Source organism: Bufo gargarizans, chromosome 5 (genome assembly GCF_014858855.1).
Source record: "Bufo gargarizans isolate SCDJY-AF-19 chromosome 5, ASM1485885v1, whole genome shotgun sequence".
Taxonomy (NCBI): domain Eukaryota; kingdom Metazoa; phylum Chordata; class Amphibia; order Anura; family Bufonidae; genus Bufo; species Bufo gargarizans.
Genome location: NC_058084.1, coordinates 310,413,251 through 310,432,659, shown reverse-complemented (window position 1 = coordinate 310,432,659; position 19,409 = coordinate 310,413,251). Strand labels below are relative to the sequence as shown.

General features: G+C 43.9%; 1 protein-coding gene across 1 annotated transcript in view; it reads left to right on the top strand.

The window, feature by feature from the left end:
• The window catches only part of WRNIP1 (WRN helicase interacting protein 1), a 115,014-nt gene extending 99,220 nt beyond the window's left edge, over positions 1-15,794 (top strand). The window contains exons 5-7 of the mRNA XM_044293967.1: positions 9,222-9,377; positions 13,184-13,263; positions 15,319-15,794. Of these exons, the coding sequence (XP_044149902.1) occupies positions 9,222-9,377; positions 13,184-13,263; positions 15,319-15,579 (497 nt within the window). The 3' untranslated portion in view covers positions 15,580-15,794. The remainder of the gene's footprint in view (positions 1-9,221; positions 9,378-13,183; positions 13,264-15,318) is intronic.
• The last annotated feature ends 3,615 nt before the right edge of the window (positions 15,795-19,409 follow it).

Sequence of the window (19,409 nt, the reverse complement as noted above, 5' to 3'; positions counted from 1 at the left end):
GACTGTATGTAAGTAAATATCTTCTTATTCTTGGGTCGCAGGACTGGACGGCCTCTCTCCTCCTCTCACTATTATCTGTGGGTCCAACTATTTAGTATTATACATTGAGTGACACCGGTGTATCAAAATCGGTGTTCTACACCCGCTTCACGGAGCTCGCATTATACTATGGTTCTCCGCTATCTTTAATATTGATTTGATTATTTGTCTTCATCCACCCCCTGATGATCCCACACCGTGGGGGAAACGAGTTGTTTTATTTTTCCGTTATAATTAGTGTATGTATCACACTATCGTAATAGGGTGTGCTTTTAGATTTTTGATGCACTTTGTACCTCTTGATCAGTACCAGTATCATTAGGGTCGTATACAAAGTTCACCCTCCCCCCCCCCCCCCCCCCCCCCGTTTGTATGTCTGTATGTTCGTTCGGTAGTCCACCACCAGGCCAGTACCCTACCCGTCGTCACTATTCGAGGGTGTAGTAGGAGGTGCTAGCCGAGGTTCGAGGACAGGGAGTCCCCACCATCAGGGGCCGTCCCTGGGCTAAGGTGTAGATTAGGATGTGAGTTTAGGGAGAATCTTCCCCCCCCCCCCCCCCACCCATCAGTGGCTAGCCTTAGATGGTGGTAGTCCTACCGGAGTGACTGATGTTTGTCTGTCATTTATGTAAAGTTATCATTAAAATATAATTCTCTTTAAGAGTTAATATTTTTGCTGGAATGAGTTATGGTTATGTAGTTTTAGCCCATTCCACTCCCATTGAAAAATTGTTCCCCCTGGAAAACCAAATGTATAGTAGTGTTAGCACAGTAAAAGTGCTAACACTACTGGAAAAACACTTTCAGTGATTTGTATATTTTTCTTTTGAGGCCATAATTCTCATTTAAAGGGATTCTGTCACCAGTTTTTTGCCCCTCCATTTAAAAATATGGTTATGTTCATGGAGCTTTAGTGATTCCTAATGTGGTCTTATAACTGAAATCTGTAGGCTCATTTTGTCTAATAAACGTTATAACTAACCTGTCATTCATCCAACTAAGGTGCCCAAGGGGATGCTCATGTCTTCCAGATGCCACCTGCACCCGCCGCCGTTCGTGCCCTGCTCCTCCTTTTTATGACATCAGCGCCGCATCAGAATCCTTTGCTACGCCTCCGGCTCTCCCTCACTCCCCCCTTCTTCTTCTCTAACATCCCGCGCGTGCGCACAGGCCTGTGCCTGATGCGCCCGTGCGGACTTCTCGGTTCACCTTCATGGAGCGAAGTGCGCATGCGCCGGCACTTCGCTCAACCTCCTGAACACTGGCGCCAGCCTTCAGGTCATCGGGAGGTTGAGCGAAGTGCCGGGCGCATGCGCACTTCGCTCCATGAAGCCGAACGGAGAAGTCCGCACGGGCGCATCAGGCACAGGCCTGTGCGCACGCGCGGGATGTTAGAGAAGGAGGGGGGAGTGAGGGAGAGCCGGAGGCGTAGCAAAGGATTCTGATGCGGCGCTGATGTCATAAAAAGGAGGAGCAGGGCACGAACGGCGGCGGGTGCGGACGGCATCTGGAAGACATGAGCATCCCCTTGGGCACCTTAGTTGGATGAATGACAGGTTAGTTATAACGTTTATTAGACAAAATGAGCCTACAGATTTCAGTTATAAGACCACATTAGGAATCGCTAAAGCTCCATGAACATAACCATATTTTTAAATGGAGGGGCAAAAAACTGGTGACAGAATCCCTTTAATGTTCATTTATATGTGTTCAACGACAGTAAGGCCCCTTTCACACGAGCGAGTATTCTTCTTGGGTGCAATGCGTGATGCGAACGCATTGCGGCCAAACGCAATCTGGACCCATTCATTTCAATGGGTCTGTGTACATGAGTGTTTCGTGAAAACCATCTCTTGTGCGTTATGTGAAAATCGCAGCATGTTCTATATTCTGCGATTTTTCACGCACCGCTGGCCCCATAGAAGGGAATGGGGCTGCGTGAAAATCGCATCCGCAAGCAAGTGCGGATGAGATGCGTTTTTCAATGATGGTTGCTAAGAGATGTTGTTTGTAAACATTCAGTTTTTTATTACGTGCATGCAAAACACATTAAATCGCATTGCATCCGCGCGATAAAAACTGAATGCGATCGCAGACAAAACTGAATGAACTTGCTTGCGAAATCGCGCATTTTTTACTGAACACATCCGCAATGCATCCGGACCTAATCTGCTCACGCTCATTACATTTTTTTTATTTATTATCTAGAAGTATCCCGTCTTAAACAAAGGGACTAATGCCTCTCTTCATACTTGCATTGCTCCTGCTCACTGTTCTGTTCGTAGAGAATAAAATAAAATAAAAAGAAACCTGACTATTTCCGGAACTCTCATAGTGGTGAATGGAAATGTGGGTGCGCTTGCGCCATGCATTCTCCATTCACTGTTATATGAGTTCTGGAAATAGCTGAGTGGACTCACTTGGCTCCTTTCGAACCTCCCATAGAAGTGAATGCAGGGCACACCACATGTTTACCATGTGCTCTCCTTTGCTTTGGGGCCCCTTTAACTGCCCTGCTTTCACAGCATCATCAGTTACACCTATGGTCAGACTGTGACACATTTAAGTAAAATGGACATGTAATACAACTGGAATCCAGACATGTGAATCTGCTTAAGACATATTTTCTCAATTTCTGTTGTGTGACTTTTAGAGGACCCACTTAGGTAATTTGAGCATTGGAGGCTTTACTTAAGTAGCCAGTGAATGTACATTCCATTTTGTACAGTAGTAAGCCATTCCAAGAGACTTTTTCATTCTAGAAAAGATCAACATTGCCAGAGAATAGACTACACGACGCCTATCACATTGGCACAACTTGCGCAGCTGCCTGGGTGTATTGTTGCAGTGTTAATCTGGAAGCTGAAAACTTGAATGTAAGCCCACAGAACCTGTGTATTGTTAAACTTACCATGATAATGAGGACATACCAGTGTCCTTAGTGAGAATGTATGATAAAAATAGTTGTCATCTTTTTATCTCTACAGTATTTATCTATATGAAGCAGGCTACTGTTTTAAATTTCAGTTATATAGCTTAAAAGGTCACTGTACTTTCACACAGTTTCCTTTCATTTAATATACACTGCTCAAAAAAATAAAGGGAACACAAAAATAACACATCCTAGATCTGAATTAATTAAATATTCTTCTGAAATACTTTGTTATTTACATAGTTGAATGTGCTGACAAATTTTTCAACCCATGGAGGTCTGGATTTGGAGTCACACTCAAAATTAAAGTGGAAAAACACACTACAGGCTGATCCAACTTTGATGTAATGTCCTTAAAACAAGTCAAAATAAGGCTCAGTAGTGTGTGTGGCCTCCATGTGCCTGTATGACCTCCCTACAACGCCTGTGCATGCTCCTGATGAGGTGGCGGACGGTCTCCTGAGGGATCTCCTCCCAGACCTGGACTAAAGCATCTGCCAACTCCTGGACAGTCTGTGGTGCAACGTGACGTTGGTGGATAGAGCGAGACATGATGTCCCAGATGTGCTCAATTGGATTCAGGTCTGGGGAACGGACGGGCCAGTCCATAGCATCAATGCCTTCGTCTTGCAGGAACTGCTGACACACTCCAGCCACATGAGGTCTAGCATTGTCTTGCATTAGGAGGAACCCAGGGCCAACCGCACCTGCATATGTTCTCACAAGGGGTCTGAGGATCTCATCTCGGTACCTAATGGCAGTCAGCCTACCTCTGGCGAGCACATGGAGGGCTGTGCGGCCCTCCAAAGAAATTCCACCCCACACCATTACTGACCCAATGCCAAACCGGTCATGCTGGAGGATGTTGCAGGCGGCAGAATGTTCTCCACGGCGTCTCCAGACTCTGTCACGTCTGTCATGTGCTCAATGTGAACCTGCTTTCATCTGTGAAGAGCACAGGGCGCCAGTGGCGAATTTGCCAATCTTGGTGTTCTCTGGCAAATGCCAAACGTCCTGCAGGGTGTTGGGCTGTAAGCACAACCCCCACCTGTGGACGTCGGGCCCTCATATGACCCTCATGGAGTCTGTTTCTGACTGTTTGAGGAGACACATGCACATTTGTGGCTTGCTGGAGGTCATTTTGCAGGGTCTGGCAGTGCCCCTCCTGTTCCTCCTTGCACAAAGGCGGAGGTAGCGGTCCTGATGCTGGGTTGTTGCCCTGCTACGGCCTCCTCCACGTCTCCTGATGTACTGGCCTGTCTCCTGGTAGTGCCTCCATGCTCTGGACACTACGCTGACAGACACAGCAAACCTTCTTGCCACAGCTCGCATTGATGTGCCATCCTGGATAAGCTGCATTACCTGAGCCACTTTAGTGGTAGCATGAGACGGAGTCTAGAACCCACACGAGTGAAAGCACCGCCAGCATTCAAAAGTGACCAAAACATCAGCCAGGAAGCATAGGAACTGAGAAGTGTTCTGTGGTCACCACCTGCAGAACCACTCCTTTTTTGGAGGAGTCTTGCTAATTGCCTATAATTTCCACCTGTTGTCTATCCCATTTGCACAACAGCATGTGAAATTGATTGTCACTCAGTGTTGCTTCCTAAGTGGACAGTTTGATTTCACAGAAGTGTGATTGACTTGGAGTTACATTGTGTTATTTAAGTGTTCCCTTTTTTTGAGCAGTGTAGAATGGTGTAACTAGCAAATTTCTAAATCACATCATTAAAATATTCTGCCTACATCCACCTGAAAAAAAAAAAAAAAAGCTGTAAAGTCATGGTCACCAGGGGTCTCACTTGCAGTCCACTGACTGTTGTCAGTCAAGATCCATCCCTGGTAACAGAGACTCAGGAGACGGCTGAGAGGAAGTGGGGGTATGTCAGAGCTAGCTGAGATCCTGAGCCTGATGAAAGAACTGATTCTGTGCTGCTTCTGAATTCACATAGCCTCCTGCTTTTCTTTGTGATTTATCCCTCATCAGTTTTCTAAGCTCTTTAGAAGAAAACAAACATAGTGGGAAGTGAGGTCCCTGCATACAGTACTGGCACATTCAAAAGAAGGGAGACAACCTCTGTTTGAGAGAAATGCATCTAGCTGTGCTGCTGAAACAAGAAATAATATAGATGAAAGAGACTTTAGGGAAGGCCAGACATACAGTAACTTTTCATTCACAGTTATAATTGTACAAAGAAGTACAGCCTTATGTAAACTTTTTTTGAAAACTCAGGTATGCCTTAAAGGGCGTCAGATTTGTGCCTATGAAACTGGCTGACCTGTTGCATGTGCGCTTGACAGCTGAAGGCATCTGTGTGGGTCCCATTATCATATGTGCCTGCATTACTGAGAAATTAGCCTCTAGGAGCAATGGGGGTGTTGCCTTTACACCTAAAGGCTCTGCTCTCTCTGAAACTGACAGGGCCAAGCACTGTAAATATGATCATGCCAGGCCCTGTCAATTAAAATGCAGTTGCAGAGAAAGTGGAGCCTCTAGGTATAATGGCAATGCTCCATTTGCTCCTACAGGCTAATACACCTAAATTAGGCATATTTCTTGCTTATTTGCGCCCCAATCTGTGACTTCTTCCTGCTCACGGCAGGTTTAAAAAAGTGGGCCTGATGTGGGTGGGACAAGGCCGGCAGGTCCGTCTCATTTACCATTTTCTACGCCTGTTTTACGTGTAGAAAATTGTCTAAATGTAAGACAGTAAGGAAGATGTCTTACATTTAGAAGTGGCGGTGGATCTGCTAAAGTTATGTAGAGACAGACACCTCTACGAAACTTCAGTGATCCTCCACCAGCTATAGGGCTTATTAAGACCGGTGTCTAAAACGCAGTTCTTAATAAATGCACCCTTGTTTTTATGTTGCCATTTTCTGAAAGCCATATATTTTTATAACTTTTCAGGTGATTGACTTATGTAGGGGCTAATTTTTTGCGGGATGAGGTGACAATTTGATGCCATTTTGGGCTACATACAACGTTTTGATTACACAGTTTTTATTTAGTTTTCTTAGATGGAGTTCATCTGAGAGTGGATCATGTGATATTTTTTATTGATACTGCTGTTACGGATGCGGCGATACCTAATATGGCTGTTTTTCTGTACTTTTTCTATGTTTTGCAAATTTGTGTCCTTATGGGAAAGGGACTTTTTTTTTTTTTTAAATCTTTTTATTATTATGAAAAATTATTATTGTAACTTTTTTTTAGTTTTTATATTTATCCCCATGTGGGACTTCAACTTTTGGGGATCTGTTCCCCTCTACAATACATTTAAATACATTGTGTGTTAGTAATACACTGAAAGTGTGCCTATGAGACCCAGCCTGGGGAGAATAAGATATTGCTGTGTAGCAACTAAAGTTATACGGTTTCTTCTAGCATTACAGCCTTTATAACATACCTGTTATGACAGTGGGAATGGACCCACTGTGTCAACCAACAGATTTGACTTTGGGCGTTATCCTGGTTGTCCCTTGTATTCATCCTTTAACCACTGTACTGGGATTTGGACTTCACTGCAGGAAGCTACCAAGACACTAGCGTTTTTACTGGATCCGGCAGGGTTCAGCAAAAACCTGATAATTCAACCATCTGCATCCGTTATGAATGAATCCGGTTGTGATATCTGTAACATACCCAGGACGGATCGGTCTTGCATGCTGCGGTTTGCTCTCCGGTATGAGAACGCAACACATTTTGGAGCATTCCGTTCTGTTCAGTTACATTTTGTCCCCATTGACAATGAATGGGGACAGAACGGAAGCGTTGCTTTCCGGTATTGAGACCCTATGACGCTAGTGTGAAAGTAGCCTAACACGCTTAGACTCTAAACTGACCATATCATGTATAAATCAAAGGAAGTCTGTCACCAGGAAATTCACTGTTAAACCAGGCAAACTGCCTTTATAGAGCTAGCTCAGCTGAATGTAATACCTTCATTCTGGAGAAAAAGTACTTTTAAGGCCGAATGCACGCGGCCGTGAGCGGTCCGTGGTATGCCGGCCTGGATTCCTGCTGACAGCAGGAGCGCACAGCGTCATTGGTTGCTATGACGCCGTGCGCTTCATGCCTCCGCTGCACTACAGTAATACACTCGTATGATCTATACGAGTGTATAACTGTAGTGCAGCGGCGGCATGAAGCACACGGCGTCATTGCAACCAATGACGCCGTGCGCTCCTGCTGCCAGCAGGAATCCTGGCCGGCATAACACGGCCGTGTGCATTCGGCCTTAAGGACATCTGTCAACAGATTTCTAGCATAGGAAACTGGCTGACCTTTTCCATGTTTGCTTGGCAGCTGAAGGCATATGTGCTAGTCCCAAGTTCATATGTGCCCGCATTGCTGAGAAGAAAATATGTTTTAATATATGAAAATTAGCCTTTAGGACCAATGGGGGCGTTGCCATTACATCTAGAGGCTCAGCTCTCTCTGCAAAAACCTAACCTCAATGTCATGAGTAGAGCGGACATCATAGCTGCCGGGTTTTAAACAGCAGGCACCCGGGAATAATGTTCGTTACAAAGCAGCAGCCTCTGTCCTCCTGTATGAAAAGAGGCTTCCGCATATTAGTTCCTATGGAGCCCCTGCCTTTGGCTTAATACCCTTGTGCTGGCGGCAGATGAACCAAAGTTTTGGCATTGGCGCCTGATCCTGCTGGCCGTGCGACAGCTTCCTTGCTTGCATAGTTTAAGACAATTTTCCATGCCATAAACTGACGTAGAAATTGGTAGATGAGGCCGGCCCTCTTCCCCACCTACGCCACACCCCCTCGTAAAAGTAGCGTGAGTGGGGAAAAGTCGCAGATTTTGGAGGCTCTGAGATGACACCCAGTTGTAGCACTCGTACTAGCACAGCCTCCTCTTCAACAGGTGACATTGTTTTAGTTTCCGTATAAAATAACATTTATTAAAAGCACCATCCATGGAATATAAAAGTAATATTTGTTTGCTTCCAAGGATAAGCCTGCTTCTTCCACAAAGCAGGAGCTATTTGGTATCTTGTATTCTGTTTATTAGTCGTCTCTCGGCAATGCAGCTGTATGTGTAGAAGATCTGAACACTCCTTCATCAAGGTTCATGTGTCCCCTAAGGAAGGAAGCAGTACAGGGGTATCATATCCTCTAGCACAAGTTCTAGGATTAGCCCAGATTCAGAAAGGATGGAAAAGTGTTGCAACACCGTTCGTGTAGTAAAGCAGAATACCAGTATAGCGAGAAATAAGATATGCCGTTCATATTCTATATAAATGGATCCGGCATACCAGGAATATTCCACTCTTAGTAAATAACAGTACAGATCAGCTATTAAAAAACATGTTATACACTGTGGTCTGTGTTCTATACCTGCTCACTTACACTTCTGCAGGTATTGATTAATGCCATTTACACAGATTATAGTTAAGGACCCTGTACAGGGACCAAGGATTGGGACAATTATAGAGAACTAACATTACCATAATGACTTGTTTCCGATAACTGGCCCATGTAAAGCGCCTCAGAGCTCCCATGCAGCACCTAATATTCAGGGATGTGCTGCTGACAATCTAGTATACTGAATGGGGACAAAGGATTGTTCAGCCAGATATGTCAACATCACTGCTGCATGGAAATGCAGCTAGTGAGCAGGCAATCCTTGGGAATGAACTTTCATTTTTGATCATTGCCTGGCTTTCTCATCTTGTCTGTTAATATTACTATTAAAATATCATGGTTTATATACAGGTGAAACTCGAAAAATTAGAATATCGTGCAAAAGTTCATTTTTTTCAGTAATGCAACTTAAAATTAGAATATTGTGAAAAGGTTCAATATTCCAGGCTCAAAGTGTCACACTGTAGTCAGCTAATTAATCCATACCCCCTGAGCAAAGGGTACCTGAGATTGTGACTTTGGGGTTTTATAAGCTGTAAGCCATAATCACCCAAATTATACCAAATAAAGGCTTGAAATATCTCGCTTTGCATGTAATGAGTCTCTCATATGTTAGTTTCACCTTTTAAGTTGCATTAACTGAAATTAATGAACTTTGCATGATATTCAAATTTTTCAAGTTTCACTTGTACCTTTTAGATTATGTGCATTTGAGCTAGGGGAACCATTTTAATAGTAAATGCAGCGTGTGACCAGAGTTTCCATAGCCTCTATATTGTCATTATGCAGTTGTTTTTCTACATGAAATATACAGAGTATATTAGTTAGTTTGACTTTTATTAACATGTGCTTCACTTTTTACATTAAAGGAGAAGAGCACTACAACTGTATATCTGCTCTTCACAAGTCAATGCGTGGATCAGATCAGAATGCTTCCCTGTATTGGCTTGGCCGAATGCTTGAAGGTGGAGAGGACCCACTTTATGTGGCTAGGCGCCTTGTAAGATTCGCAAGTGAAGACATAGGTAATTTTTTTATGTGTTGGCATTTTCTATCTGTGTGACTGTGTAAGTAAATGTTTTTTTTTTGTTTCATGGAACAAGTTCTGCTGTTTTGTTTCTATGCACAGAACTACTCAAAGGGGGTCATTTATCAAGACCGGCATTTGTACGCTGGTCTTGATATCCCCCTGCGGCCCTGGAGGATGCACGTAATTTATGTTAAGGCACACTCATCGTCATAAATTAAGCACATGCTATGGCAGTCCATGTGCCTAGGTTGAAATCATAGCTCATAGCTATCAGAGATTACACTCTAGTCAAACCAGAAGACCGGTGTAAATAAATGGCCCTGTCCACGCCCTGCCATTTTTGGAAGTGGCAAGGGTAGCATAGAAACACCACATAGGTGGAAAATAATTCTTAACCAATGTAAATAATGGTACGACTATGCACTACAGAAAGCCACTGAAAAGTCGTGTGACACAAAAGGGTACAGCTACAATGCGACATTTCATATAATTATTTCAGTGGTGTCACCAAGTGACATACTGCTACTGCAATACAGGAGTCGCAAAAAAAAATTGTAATGCGTAAGGACTACTACTTTATGCATTTTAGTCTTCAATTTTAACCCGTTCACTACCAGCGTCATACTTGGACGGCGATGGGCAAACATGGCATTAGAAAGTACAACTTGTCCCGCAAAAAATAAGCCACATACATACAGCTATTTGAACAAAAAAAATATAAAAATGTTATGGCTCAAGAAAGATAGGGAACAAAAATTAAGGCTACTTTCACACTAGTGTTCGGGTGTCCGCTTGTGAGCTCCGTTTGAAGGGGCTCACAAGCAGCCCCGAACACATCTGTACTGCCCTAATGCATTCTGAGAGGACGCGGATCCGCTCAGAATGCATCAGTCTGGCACCGTCTGTCCTCCGCTCCGCTCAGCAGGCGGACACCTGAACGCTGCTTGCAGCGTTCGGGTGTCCGCCTGGCCGTGCGGAGGCAAGCGGATCCGTCCAGACTTACAATGTAAGTCAATGGGGACGGATCCGTTTGAAGATGACACAATATGGCTCAATCTTCAAACGGATCCGTCCCCCATTTACTTTCAATGTAAAGTCTGGACGGATCCGTTCAGGCTACTTTCACACCTAGAAATTTTTTAACAATATAATGCAGACGGATCCGTTCTGAACGGAGCTACCGTCTGCATTATATGAGCGGATCCGTCTCAGACGGATCCGCTCTGAACGCAAGTGTGAAAGTAGCCTCAAACGCAAAAACTAAAAAAAAAAAAACTTGGATCCTAAGGGTTAATTTGTATGCAATTTTTGCGTATACCGTAAATACTGTTTGCTGCAAAGTTGCATGTAGGTGGTTGTGTGTATTAAGTATTGGGTTATATTTTTATATACTGCATGCTGTGTGTTCTCAGAAAGTGTAGATTTTGCTACTATAGCAGCTGTTTGCAGTGCGCGACATATACTGTATTTGTAACACATTTGTGTATGACGGCCAAGTATTGAATGGCCTCAGTTTCAGTGTTTTTGACAGCCCAAGCTCTTGTTGATGTACATGAAGGTGGACATGGCATCAAGGCAATTTCAATCATCAGACTTCTAAGAAATATATAGATATTTTTTTTTTTTTTTTTTTGGTGCATTTGCTTTTGTGCAATCCCTGTATTTTATAGGCTGTTACTTTCCTGTTTCAGTGATTTTATGTATGTGCATGTACATTTAGGCGGAAGTGACATGTATCAACTCTGAACGCAATAAATTTTTATTTTTAGGTGTTGTGGTGCATATAACTTTCTGTTTGGGTTATAATTGTAACCACCAATATTAATTTTAATGCAATAAATTTTTGAGGCAAGGTACACTGAATTGCTTGAATGGGGGTTAGTATGATTTTATTTTTTTATATTCTAATTAGTAGTAGTCTTATTTACACATGTCCAAATTGTTAAAATTGTCCCAGCCACCAGAGGTGCAAAATGGTCAAAAATCCTTGGCAGCGAAAGAGCAAGGCTAGGTAAACATCTGCGTCAGGCATTCCACTATTCTGTTCCGGCAGAGGAACAAAATACCGGAATTGCATCTGGACACCAAAGGGTCCCATCGCTATAATGTGGTCCACTAGGTTTCCAGCATGAATGCATGCAGCAATTCTTTTGGTTGAGAGACAATGCAGGTATTCATGCTGGAAACCCTGTGCACCCCCTTGTAGTGAATGGAATCCAAGCAGCTGCAGTGTCCACTAGTTGTGCCAGATATGCCAGAACAGAATACTGGAATGCCTGCCACAGATGTGGGAATAGCCTTAAAGAACTGAAACGCAAATATTATCAAATTTCTCTCAGTAAGGCTACATGCACACAACTATATCTGTTTTGTGGACCATAAATTGTGGAATCACAAAATATGGATGCACTTTGTACTGCACCCACATTTTTGGTGGACCCATTGACTTCAATGGCTTCACGTTCCCCATTTTGTGGGCAAGTATAATGACATACGGATGCGGAAAGTACAAGGATCCATCTGTGTGCTCTCCACATCCATATGTCTGCAAAATGCATACCACAGACCCATTAAAAACAATAGGTCCACAAATAATATGTGGACTGCACTGCATTCATATTTTGTGGATCCTGGATTTGTGAACTGCAGAATGGATGCGATTGTCTTCATGGGGCCTAAATGATAACTTTCTTTCCTAGTAGCTCAAAGGTGATCATGTACACTGGATACGGTTGTATACACCTCCTCATCTCCGAGCTGGGCTTTCAGGGGCGTCACTAAAGGCTCATGGGTCCTGGTGCAAGAGTTCAGCTGATACTTTGCCAGAGTGCCCCCCACAGTAATGTTGCTCTCCAAAGTCCCTCCAGTAGTAATAATTATCTGCCAGAACATTAGAAAGTAATAATGCCCCCATTGTTCCACATAGTCCCCAGTAGTAATAATTATTATGAATGCCAGTACAAAAATACACCCTTATGTGTGCCAGTTCAAAAATACACCCTTATAATGTGTGCCAGTACAAAAACGCTCCCTTACAATGTTGCCAGTACAAAAAATACCCCCTTTTGTGTGCCAGTACAAAAAATGCCCCCCAATAATGTGTGCCAGTCTGAGAACATGCCCCCTTAAGTGTGCCAGTCCAAGAACATGCCCCCTTATGTGTGCCAGTACAAAATGCCCCATATTTAGTGGCCCCAGTAGATGCCCCCATAAAGCCCCACCCCCCACACAGTGGCCCAACAGCATAGTGCCAAATAAAAAAACAATAAACTAAAATACTTACCTCCATGCGGTTGACTGCGATGCAGGCTTGTGTGCGGAGATGTACACTACCCTGCTCAGGCGGCGCAATGATGTTGACTTGATGACTATTATCTGTGATGGTCCTGGGCAGTTATGACTGCTGCGACCCATATAGCTGGGACTAAAGCTTTACAGCAGGGATGTCCAAACTGCGGCCCTCCAGCTGTTGCAAAACTACAATTCCCAGCATGCCATAATAGCTGTAAGCTATCCAGGCATGCTGGGAGTTGTAGTTTTGCAACAGCTGGAGGGCCGCAGTTTGGACATGCCTGCTTTACAGGTTTTGAATCTGTAAACAAGTACATTTTCATTCATTGACAGAAGTCACAGCTCTTAAAAACAGAGAGAAATTGAAACACAAAGTGTGTATATATATATGTGTGTGTGTGTGTATATATATATATATATATATATATATATATATATGTGATAAAATGTGTAACTGTACAATGAAAGCCGGAATGACTTGTTTAGTTGTAACTTCTTGTTTTTCCCCAGGAATAGCGGATCCTCTGGCATTACCTCAGGCAGTATCCGCCTACCAAGCCTGCCATTTTATTGGAATGCCGGAATGTGATGTAAGGCAGTTTCCCTTTGCTTATCAAGAGCTTTCACCATTATCAGCAGCTACAAGTGCTTGAAAAATGTCAAGGGACAAAATGTGCTTTTAATTTCTCTGCAGGGACAGACATTTAATTTTAGAGCTAAGAAAAGAAATATGACAATAGTTTTGATGTTCTGCATACAGCAAGATCAGAGCTCTTCATTGAAATCTCCTCCAAAAGTGCAACTATGTAAAGTACGGTGTATAACCCGAATAGGACTGTGGTTTTACATTTGTTTATGTTCTGATAGCTTGGTGATGCTCAATGACACTTCTGGGAGCTCTAGACACTTGTCTGGCGTGAATTCAAGCATTTTTCAAATGTGTTTACAATCTAACATTGACGTAATATGGATTAAATAATACCACTGCAGTAAAAGTGCATGTCATGGTGTCTACTTCCCTTTGTACTATAGTTAGTATGTATAAATAGGTTCTATGCTTCCCTTTAGTACAAGCAAGGCAGCTTGTTATAGAGAGGCTTGCAAGCATAGTTATACATTCACTGATTACCATGTCAGTATTTCACAATTCTCCTGTGATTTAGTCTGCCAGTGGGACACCTTTAGGAAAACCCTGTGTTGGCATGCATTGGAGTCGTAGCTAGAGAAGAAGTCCAATGCAAAGAGAAGCTCATTCCATGCAGTCTGCTAGCTGTGAGAGGCTTAAAAGCTTTTAATATAAAGATTAAATGAATATGCCAGGATTGGCTTTTTTAAAAAATTTCTCATTCTCCCCTTCACTACGCTACTTCAGGCACGGACGGAGTAAAGTGCGTTGCTGTAGCCAGTGACTGACCTCAGCAGTGACATGTCCCGAAGCAGCACGTCATTGCTGTGTCATGTGCCAATTGGGGAGATGTCACCACTGAGGGGAGTGGCGGCACAGGTGAACCTGCCCATACCTGAAGTTTACAGGCAGGGACCCAAGCGCAGTGTACACATTGGTGGACCCACAGCACAGAAACCAAGCAGCGGGGAGACAATAACTATTCTCTTTACAGGTCGGCGGGATGAGGGTGAAATTTAAAAAGCAAGTCAGTCCTAGAATCACCCTTTAAGAATGTGGTCCTACAAACTAGATTCCTGCATGTTGGTCCTGGTTTCTCATTTATCCTTAGGGACATTTACTTACATTAATAAATGAAGATTAATTCCAAGATATAAAGGCTATGGACAACTTCGGGGCAAAATAGCATTTTACTCATTTTGGGCAAAAAATTATTTTTGCTATAGGTCTTTATTAAAAAATATTCAGCAGTTTTTGTGGTACATGGGTTAAATTTCAGTGTATTTGCAGACAGTTATTTTACTCTGTGTCCTGTCAGAGGATGGCTCATGTACAGCTTTGATCTCCTGACCTCATGAACACTTATTTTAGCTATGTTGTTATCAAACTGATAAGAATATAGCTTAAATGGGTGTTTATCAGGTCAAGAGATCAGAGAAGAGCTATTAATCAGCTGTCATCGGAGTAAACAGAAAGTGAGTCTGCAAATAGACTGAAATGTAACTCCTGTATCACAAAAGGGGCAGAAAACACGAATTGCTAAATATATTTTTTTCCAAAATGAATAGAATGCAATAATTTATAAAACTGCCTCCAAAGTATTTCATAGCCTTTAACTTTGAAATGTAGTTCACTAATAGAGTCCTCCTACTGCTCTAGCAGCATATACACCACTGCGTGCACAATCCTGTAACTAACTGAAAAGCCCCAGCTTCAGACAGCCTTCTGCCCCATCTACTAGGCATCTGTAATCAATAGCAACCCATCAGAGTCCCTGATGCCTAGGAGACAGCACAAGGTTATGTCTTGCAGGAGTGTACAGCAGGAATGACTGTTCTGCTGGAGCTCAGGAGGACTTTGCATAACAACTGCATGAGAAAGTTAAAGCTTATGTTGGGTACTGCAGCATTTGGGATTTAATTTAAAACTAGGTACAATTATTGTTTTATTTAGTATATAGTAGAATTTTTTCCTCTACTGAGTAGCTAACTGGTAATTCTTCTATATGTTGAATTTACAGGTAATACTGGCTCAGTGTGTCATGTATTTGGCCCGTGCCCCAAAATCAATTGCAGCCTACAGTGCATACAGCAAGGTAAAGGAGCACTTAAAGAACTATAAGGGGCCTTTACCACCAGTTCCCCTCCATTTGCGGAATGCACCAACAAAGCTAATGAAGAATTTGGGTTATGGAAAAGGATACAAATATAATCCCATGTACAGTGAACCAGTCAATCAAGATTATCTGCCTCCAGAAGTGAAAGGTGTTAGATTTCTTTGAAAGAGATCTCTTTATACTATATTTATTTTTATAAACATATGTTTTTTTTTGTGTTCCTAACTGAGAAACAGAATATAATTTAAGTGGTTACCTGGAACTTAAAGGGGTTGTCCCGCAAAAAAATACTCTACAGTTTTCAAATCAGCACCTGGATCAGAATACTTTTGTAATTGCATGTAATTAAATATTTAGCATAGCCACTGAGTTATTCAATATAATGTATCTGTATAGCGCCACCTGCTGTGTTTTTTTTTTTTCCTCCTTATTTCTTTGACCTGCTCACTGATAAGGCCGCACATGCTCGGTTTCATCCCTCAACTGCCTCCTGAACTGTGATGGGGAGTGCTGAGACGCACCCCAGCAGCTGCAGCAGATAATACACTCCCCTTGAGCTGTCAGCTTGATATAAATCTAGCAGAGCAATGAATGTGGAGATCTCTGGATCCATGTGAGGTACAGGGCTGGTTTCATTTTTTACATTAGTCGTAGCATAACCCCTTTAACCTCCTCCCGACTGCGGGCGGCCGGGTTATTCCTCCTAGACGCATCGATGCGTCATCTCGCGAGATGACCCGCATATCTGGCCCGCACATGCGCAGTGCGGGTCGGGAAAAGTCGCAGAAGGAGTTTGTCACCAGCCTGCTAGCCAATGATCAGCACTGGCAGCTTGGTGACTTTTAAAAAAACAAATCACAAGCCATATAAGAAATTATATTTATAAATATAATGTGTTAAATGGCTTCTGTGCTCTCTGCTGGGTCCTTTTTGTCGGTTGGTCCCAGCAGAAAGCACAGATCACTGTAAGTGCACCAAGCACAACACATTTAGCCCCAGATCACCCCCAATCACCCCAATTAACCCCTTGATCACCCCTGTCAATCACTAGTGAAAGGGAAAAAAGTGATCAGTGTAAACTGTCACTTTTTTTTCCCACCAGTATTGACTGTTAGGTTTAGGTTAGTTAAGGCCCCTTTGGTAGGTAGTTAGCTTCAGTTAGCACCCAGACCACCGCACCGCCGTCACTGATTAGCATATCGCTAATCAGCATTGGTACTTTTATAGTATCTGTAAGTGATCAGAACTGATCAGTCAGATCTATAAATAGTATTAGTGTCAACTTAATTCGCCCTCCACCCAAAACGCAGTGTTTGCCCGATCAGGCCTGATCGGTCGCCCACACGTGCATTCACCCACGCCCTCCCCGCCACAGTGACACATTTTTTTTTTTTATCACTGCACAATCACTACACAAGCGCTGCGGCGATAAAAAATATCAAAACTGATTTTTTTTTTTTTTATCAATCGCAGCGTATCCTGTACTTCGCTAGCCTCCCATTTGTAAGACAGGCTTGCTCTTTTTTTCTTGGGTAGTCTCAGGGAATACCCCCTAAATTTAGTTGACCAAATGGCAAGGAAGGGGTATTCTTCTGAAGAGGCCTACAGGCTTCTCACCCAGTCGGATGAGAAATGGGAACCCTCATCTGACGATTCCAGCGGGTCAGAATACGAACCTGTAGAAAGCAGTGACAGTTTGACCCAAAGTTCGGAGGTTGAGGTCCCTGATACCACCAGGCGTACCCGGCCCCCGTGTTGCTAGACCACTGGTTGCACAGGATCCGCTTCAAGGGCAGCAGAGTGGGGCTGGCGTTGTCGGATTACGTGGTGAGGCATACACCAGCGGCGCAGCCCATCCTGGACCTAGTACCAGCACTGGCGAGCACCAGAAGGGCAGTTGAAGCTGGTACGGTAGCACGTGCAGTAGTTCCCCCGTCTCAGCTTCCGCACAGACAGGCCCCTAGAGTCCCTGAGGTGCTGGCAAACCCTGATTGGCAGCCCCCATCTTCAGCCGCACTAGTAGTTCCCCCTTTCACCGCCCAGTCTGGAGTTCGGGTTGAGACAGCTCAGATCGGATCGGCACTGGAGCTTTTTGAGCTGTTCTTCACTGCGGAGCTCTTTGACTTAGTCGTGGCAGAAGCAAACTGGTATGCCACACAATTTATAGCCGCCAACCTGGGAAGCTTTTGTGCCCAGTCTTTCCGGTGGAAACCCGTCCAAGTTTCCGAACTTAAGACTTTTCTGGGCCTTCTCCTCAACATGGGCCTGACAAATAAGCATGAATTGCGGTCATATTGGTCCACAAACTCAATTCATCACATGCCCATGTTCTCTGCTGCCATGTCCAGGACACGACTTGAGACCATCCTGCGTTTCCTGCACTTTAGTGATAACAGCACCTCTCGTCCCAGAGGCCACCCAGCTTTTGACCGGCTCCACAAAATTCGGCCCCTCATAGACCACTTTAACACCAAATTTGCTGATTTGTATACCCCTGAGCAAAACATCTGCATAGACGAGTCCCTGATACATTTTACCGGGCGCCTTGACTTCAAACAATACATCCCAAGCAAGCGCGCCCGGTATGGGGTCAAATTGTATAAGCTCTGTGAAATGGCCACAAGCTATACGCACAAATTTCGTGTCTGAGGGTAAAGATCAGACCCTGGAGCCGGTCGGTTGCCCTAACTACCTGGGGAGCAGTGGGAAGACAGTCTGGGACTTGGTGTCACCCTTATTTGGCAAGGGGTACCACCTTTATGTGGACAATTTCTACACAAGTGTGCCCCTCTTCAGACATTTGTTTCTAGAACAGATTGGCTGCTGTGGCACAGCGCGACCTAGTCGCCGGGGCTTCCCCCAACGGCTCGTTACCTCTGTCTTGCAAGGGGGGAGAGGGCTGCCTTGTGTAACGAAGAACTGCTCGCGGTGAAATGGAGAGACAAGCGTGACGTTTACATGCTCTCCTCCATTCACGCAGACACGACAATCCAAATTGAACGAGCAACCAGTGTCATTGAAAAGCCCCTCTCGCTCCACAACTGTAATTTGCTCATGGGAGGGGTGGACTTCAATGACCAGATGTTGGCTCCTTATTTACTCTCCCGCAGGACCAGACGCTGGTATAAGAAGGTGTCTGTATACTTAATTCATTTGGCACTGTACAATAGTTTTGTTCTCTACAGTAAGGCTGGGAGAACAGGATCCTTTCTCAAATTTCAGGAATAGATCATCGAGAACCTCCGGTATCCAGGAGGTTCCGTGGCCCCAACCACCAGTTTAGTGAGCCGTCTACACGAGCGACATTTCCCCAATGTCGTTGCTGGTACCTCAAACCAAGCGTCACCCTGAAAAAGATGTCGTGTCTGTAGCAGGAGTGGAATAAGGCGTGACACCCGCTATTTCTGTCCTGACTGCCCTGACCACCCTGCCCTATGCTTAGGGGAGTTTTTCCGGAGGTACCACACACAGGTACACTTAGTATAGGGATTGCGTGACACAGGACAGGCACACAGGGGTCTTAGGGCCCTTTCACACAGATCTGCTGCAAACCTCTCCTTTCACCTGGGACAAAGTGCATAATGTACTTCGCCACATCTCTGGGCGATTTGCGCTTTGCACATTGTGGGAAGGAGAAGTTTGTCCTATAAAGGTAAAAAATAAAATAAAAATCACAGGTAAGCAAAAAAGTTAATGTTCCAAAAGTTCAATAAAGTTTATAAAAGTTAATGTTCTGTTTCAAATGTTATATAAAGTTAATGTTAATAAATGTATTTTGTTGCGGCCTGTTTTTTTTTTTTTAACCTTCTAGGTGGACCAACCGATCAACCAGCTGCAGCACTGATGTGCATTCTGACAGAAACATTGCGCTGCTGTCAGATTACACAAAAGTCGGTGTATGCTGCACTGCAAGACAAGATTTCTCCTCTGCAGTAAAAAAGATACGTTTGCCGAGGCTTATGAGCTGAGGGGCAGTGTTCATATGCTTTGGCAAA